General features: G+C 48.5%; 1 protein-coding gene across 1 annotated transcript in view; it reads right to left on the bottom strand.

The window, feature by feature from the left end:
- Nucleotides 1-827: 827 nt before the first annotated feature.
- Nucleotides 828-6187, bottom strand: part of LOC104165846 (reticulon-1-like) — a gene marked incomplete at its 3' end in the record, with an annotated part of 5841 nt that continues 481 nt past the window's right edge. Inside the window, exons 2-3 of the mRNA XM_009705601.1 lie at nt 5930-6185; nt 828-1610 (exon numbers count right to left, since the gene is read on the bottom strand). Coding sequence (XP_009703903.1) covers nt 828-1610; nt 5930-6185 — 1039 coding nt within the window. The remainder of the gene's footprint in view (nt 1611-5929; nt 6186-6187) is intronic.

Genomic DNA, 6187 nt, shown 5'->3' with positions numbered 1-6187 from the left:
TGCCTGGCACAGCAAGCCCAGACCTGGCTGGCTCTACACTGGTTTTGAAAGGATACTATGAGAAGTAAAATGCCCTTGAGCGCATCTGAATACCAGGGAAGTGTCCTGCCCTTCCTGCTCCCAGAGCTTGATTAGGGAAGGGGCTTTCAGAGGGGCACACAGGATGCCCACCAAGGCACGCAGAGCTGGGATGAGCACCCCCAGGCCACCTGCCACCCTGCACTAGCCTGGAAGCATACACAAAACCCTCATTATTTAGGATGGAGGGTGTGAGCCACTGTGAGAGAAATTCATTTAAGCTGCACCAGCTTCAGAAACACCAAACTCAACCCCTCTCCTCCTCTAAATCTTTCTTTTTTCCTAAATGTATCCTCAAAAACATGATCCTCACATTTCTGAGAGGGACAGGATCACCTCCCTGACTGCACCCCTTCTCTAGGGCAAGGCAGGTAGTATTTCAAAGGAAAAATTATCATTTGTTGCTCTTTGTCCTCCAGATACCTGACGTACAAATTATCCTTATGTTACTGGGGTTCCTGCTTGATCCAGTATCTATATGCTTAGGCCTAAAAATTCTTTTTGCTGTTTTTTTTTTGTTGTTGGTTTTTTTTCCTAAGAGAAAGGAAAAGGTAAAAAAGAAGAGGATCGGAAGGTCAGAGATGATGTGTGCATTGTCACAGGCGTGCCCAGCTTCAAGCTGATGTTATCCAGTGCCAGCAGCTCCCCCTGCTCGGCACCACTAACATCTCCTCTGCAAGGAACAGGCACTTCTCCCTCCTCCCCCTCTCAGCAGCACTGCAAAAAACAACATAGACATCTGCATTTACCTTTCTGCTTATTTAAAAACGGCAGTAGGGGTGAAGCCAAGGGACTTCTTTTGCCAGAGTCCTTGGAAGACACTTTACTTTGGTTAACAACAGTTTCTTCTATGGGTTTCTTCAGTATTATTCTTTCCTTCAGCTCCTCGGTGCTGACGGCAGATGTCGGGGGCTCAGCACCTACTTTTGGTGCAACAAAGGAGCATTTCAGGTAGGATGTGGACTCTGCCAGGTTTTCCCTGTTCATCCTGCTCTCTGTCGTTTTACTTGCTTCGTAGTCTGAGGCATCAGTGCGCGAGCTGTTCTCTTCCTTGATAATGTCCATGACCATGGGCTTCATCAGAGGGGAGTCCTGCTCCCTCTTTGGGCTCTCTTCAGAGGCTGACGAGGCGTCACAGGACTCAATGATGAGCTCGCTGTCAAGCTCTGCCTCCCGCTCCTCCCGTAGGATGCTGTACTGGATGGAGGGGGAGGCGGGCGATGGAGGGGGCCCTCCAATGTGGCTGAAGGTCATGTAGTTGGAGTGCAGCACGTCCTCGGCAGCCAGTGGGTCCTCTGAGACCAGCTCGATCTCTGAGTCCCCTGACTCGGCGCTGCTGGCTTCATTATCCAGGGGTGAGGAGACAGTGGGACGCCCAGGTTTCACCCGCTGGTCTCTCTTCTCAACAGAAGGGGCTGGTGACCGCTGCACATCTGCATTCTCAAAAGAAAAGCTTTTTGCTTCCTTGATGGCACTGATGAGTTCATCTTCCGACAGGCTGCCTTTGCCCTGCGACTCTGAGCCAGACGGTTCTGCCACCCAGAAAGAAAGGGGGAAAAAAAAGAAAAAATTGTTAAGAATGAGGTTTTCTGGCTGCTTAGGCAGCAAACACAATAGATTTCACACCAGCATGGATCTCTCTAGCAGGGCTGATAACACAGGCAGAAAGTTTCCCCGTCTGGGGAAAAAAACCCTTACAGGGCGTTTCCCATATATTTATCCATTATAAAAGAAGTATCATTAGCATCATTTACTGACGAAAAAGCTGAGACACAAGGCAATGCTGGTCGGTGCTTGGCCAGTGGCTCAGCAATATGGTTTTCACCAGGAGGATCACCAGCCATGAGGAACGTGGGCTCAGGCCACACGTGACAGTGACTGACTGTCACCGACGGATACAAGTCTGTTCTGGGGACAAACACGCACATACGGCTGGTGGGTTCCTGACACCGCTGATCGTGACAACCCATGTGTAGTTACTAGTAGTTTTGTCAAACTTTAACATTCAGGTGTGGAAAGTTGCAGGTCAGAAACTTTTCTCAGAATTTTTTTTTTTTTTTTTTCAGGGGGTGGGTGGTAAATTCTCTGTTTGCTTTTATCTCTGTTGGGTCCAAGAATGAAATTAATTTTTTTACTGTAATTCTTAATATCATTAAGGACCACATTAAGCAAAATAATGACTGACCAACTTGTCATCCAAAATTTGAAACAAAAACATTTCTCTGCATTTTCTGGCTCACGCTGGGAGAAGATATTCCCAAGAGAGTGAAAATGAGCAGCTGAAAAGGCTGGCTGGTCATCCAGGATTAGCAAGGAGCCTACAGTCCATACTAGAAGGGAACCCAGTACCAGACTTCCCAGCTGTTCTGCCTCCCTGTGTATCACTTTACCATGTGAGATTTTGTAACGAAATAACAAAGAAAGTAAAATTGCATGTAAAGTGTTCGCAGTAAGAGGCAACAGAGGCAGCACGAGGTGCATCAGCAGATGTCTTGAGCTACTGCATGGGGAACAGGCTTCATTTGATTGTTCACAGAGCATCAGCCAGCCTCAAACCCAGACTGCATCTGGTGCATCGGCAGCAAGGCCAGTCCTGCCACCTGAAACTGCCTGTGCCAAGGGGGACCACGGCGGCAGTTTGCAACGGTCCCCTGCCAGCGCCAGGCCACTGCCACCTCCTGATCACTGGTTTCCACCTTGGACTTCACTGACCCAGAGATTGCTGCCATACACATGCAAGACCCTCCCTTCTGGAGGAAAAAAGTTCCCCTGTCATGTTGAAACAGCCATCAGGCATACATGGAAATTTCTCCTCTGGACTCTCGAGTGCTCATTCACTGATTTTATATTATTATTAATGTGACAGGGGTCACTAAGCGGCGTTGCAGGTGGTGAAGATTCAAGAAAGCCATCAGGAAGAGACCCCCAAGTTTCCTCCTGCTGATGCTGTGAAAGAGGCCCATGGCAGGACATCGCCTGCATCCACACGTGTGGAGATCGCAGCAAAGTGGGGGAAGGTTTCCAACCCCTCGGTTGCAGGTGAGGAGCCCCAAGCTGACCTACGCTGGCTCCCCGTGGGTACTTGCCTTCACCCAGCCCTGCTTCGGGTGCAGCTGTGGGCATCGGCCCCCTGAGCCCACCCAGCTGTGTTGGTCACCTCTGGAAGCTCCTCTACAACAGACGGTGGGAAAGAGATTGTATCAGACGTGACCTGGGACAAAACTGCTATTTCTGGATATTTCCTGACTTAATCTCTCATAACAATAGCGTAGCTCATTTCTTCCCGATCATATGCCTTCCCTAAGATGAATCAGGTAAATGGAGAGGTTTTAATGACAGCACCCGAGCCATGCCATCCTGCTGGGAGACGGGCAAGAAAAACAACCTTCCCACACTCCTCCAAGCAATTTTGGTTTGTGCATCTGCCAAGACACGTCAGCGGCAATTTTGAGCACGTATTGTTGGCCTGTCTGCAGCTCCTCCAACAAAACAGCTCTCTTGTAACACATCCCTCTCACATGAGAAAGTCCTTCTGCAACCCAGAGTATGGCTGCAGACAGGATTAAGGTGCTTGGGACCATCACGACACACTCCTGTCTGGATGCCAAGAAGTTTCTGTTGCATCGATTCCACTGAGCAGGAGCCTGTGCATCCTTTTCCTCTGGCTGCAGGAAGCCTGTGGGAGCTGTGCGCTCTCCTGCATTACCACATGTAAGCATTTTCTCCCTGAGCAATGACTTAATCCGGCACGTGTCCAAACAGGCATGTGACCGCCAGCCCTCGTAGCGCAGCAACGCACCGTCCCTCGGCTTCACCTCGTTCCTGCCCATGCTGGTAGTTTGTAACTCTCAGCCACAGTATTCACCTTGCAAACAAAAAAGTCCTTTGTGGCTAGCAGCAGGGTGTCATATTTACCGCTGGCATGGGGAAGTGTATAAATACCCACCACCTTTCAGGGCCACTGCAGTGTATGAACAGACCACGTCTTCCTTCCCCAGGAAGATGATGGCCAGTAATTGAAAGCAAACCATTTTCAAAAGTCCTGATCCAAGCAGGGGGGAACTGGGGGCTTCGCCAGAATACTTAAGGAGTATCTAGGAGTGATGACTTTGCTGGGTCACTGGGTAGAAACAGTGAGGGCAGGTTTTAAATTTCTTCCTTGCTTATGAACGCAAAGTCTGGGTGCAGCGTGTCGCTGGCTGTGGGAAAGGGGGGAAATCCAGAGAAAACACCCTGCGGGAGCCAGCCCCTAAAAGAAGATGCCTGCTTCTTTCCTTAACACAATAGATAAGCAGAGCTTCTGCATTTCCAGCACCCCGATGCAAGGCAGTGGGACTTCCCAGGGCTGTTTGGGCAATGCTGGGGGACAGCTTTGCCCATGGAGAGGAACATTTCCATGCCAACAATTACGCCAGACACACCAGTGCCTCTCAGTAAGGCTTAGCCACATGCTATTCAGCTGTTTTGATGTGATATGGTTATCAAGTGTCATGAAGGCAGCCTTGAACAGTCACCAAAGACCGAATAAATAATAATTAGTGCTTGAAGTTCTTAATTACCTTGTAGTGCAAAAAAGCATAAATCAGTAAAAACCGGCTTGTCTCAGAAGTAGCGTGTGATGCCACCCAGTCACTCAAGGACTCTAAAGTCCATTTATTATCTAAAGTTTCTGGCTGATGTAGGCAGGATAAACTCACAGCTGCAGTGGAATCTTTCTGTCTCCTTTGTGTGAAAGTGTACAAATGCACACTCAGTTTTAGATAGGATCTAGGTATTTCTCTAAGCGTAAGAAATCTCAGGCTGCCATTTTAAGGAAATTCCAGTTGATTTTTAAATGCTTCTAGATGTCATCAAAGCAATGGAAATTTCAGCTTGGGGACGCTCATTGTCAAATGCAAAATGTTCATTGTCAAAGGGTTTTGATCCAGGATGCTGAAATTTAATTTCAAGTCTGAAAATTCCGTATTCTGTCACAGAACTTTATTCCTTTTTAAAACACTACACTACTTTCATATTTTAGCAGTCTATAATAGGGAAAATGAGGAACAGATATTATGTACTACTGCAGTAATCAGACAAGAAGAAAATGTATAAACATAGGATTTTGGTGCCCCTCCAATAGAAATCAGAAGCCTTTAAAAGAGACCGGCCCTTTGTCCCTCCAGTCCCCTTTCTAAATGAGATGACAGCATTTCCCTCCTCAGCACTTTCTAAAAGCAGTACTTTCACTTGAAAACAGTGCTTATTTTTAACAATTTAACCTTTTTCTCTGCAAGAGCAACGAGGTGTTAAAACAGCCATTAAAATTAAAAAAAATTAACTCAGACATTTGTAGCACCCTTGTCCCACACCCCTCATTTCCTCTGGGCTGTGTGGCTAGACAGGGCGAACAAGGGAACCCAAAATCACCGGGATCCAGCCCAAACCGTCACCTGGCTGACAATACCCCTAATGACACCTGCTAGCTCACAACTTCCCCTCGAGGAGAGATCCCCATGGGGACCGGGCTCAGCAAGCCCAGATCTGACCCAGCCACGCTCCTGAGCGGCTCTTGGCAACTTATTTTTGTGGATCCCCAGCCCTGTCTTCCCCTCTTTTCATACAGAAAGGGCAGCCCATCCTGAGCAGTGTGTTAGTGATGGGCAGCACGGTTCGCATCCCCCTTCAGTTTGGCAATGCAAAGTGGTATTCGAGCAGAGCAGAAACATCTCCAGCCACGGAAACCCATTAATGTCTGCTCGCACCCCCTTAGACCCACCCCACAAACCCATAGTAATTCTCCAACATGCAGGGCTACAATTGCAGTCAGTCTCTGAATACCAAAAAAAATGGTGCCGTGCACCAGCATTACCTGTGCCAGAGGATGGTGGCGTGACAGACCCTGGGCTGTCATCTTCTGGCTCTGACACTGTCACTGTTGGTACCACCTCACAGCTCGGCTTCAGGCCGGTCTCCAGTTGAGTTGGGCTCGACTTTTTGCTGGCAGCTTCCCCAGCGCTTTCTATCTCGGTGAGTGTGATCTTGACAGGGGCTGTAACCATGGAGGCACTATGCTGATCTCCAGACCTTGTGTCTTCAAGCAGGTCTTGCTCATTGACTGTCTTCGTGC

The sequence above is a fragment of the Cariama cristata genome, unplaced genomic scaffold, assembly GCF_000690535.1.
Source record: "Cariama cristata isolate BGI_N322 unplaced genomic scaffold, ASM69053v1 scaffold8298, whole genome shotgun sequence".
Taxonomy (NCBI): domain Eukaryota; kingdom Metazoa; phylum Chordata; class Aves; order Cariamiformes; family Cariamidae; genus Cariama; species Cariama cristata.
The sequence above is the reverse complement of the archived record's forward strand: the minus strand, read 5'-3'. Positions and strand labels throughout refer to the sequence as shown.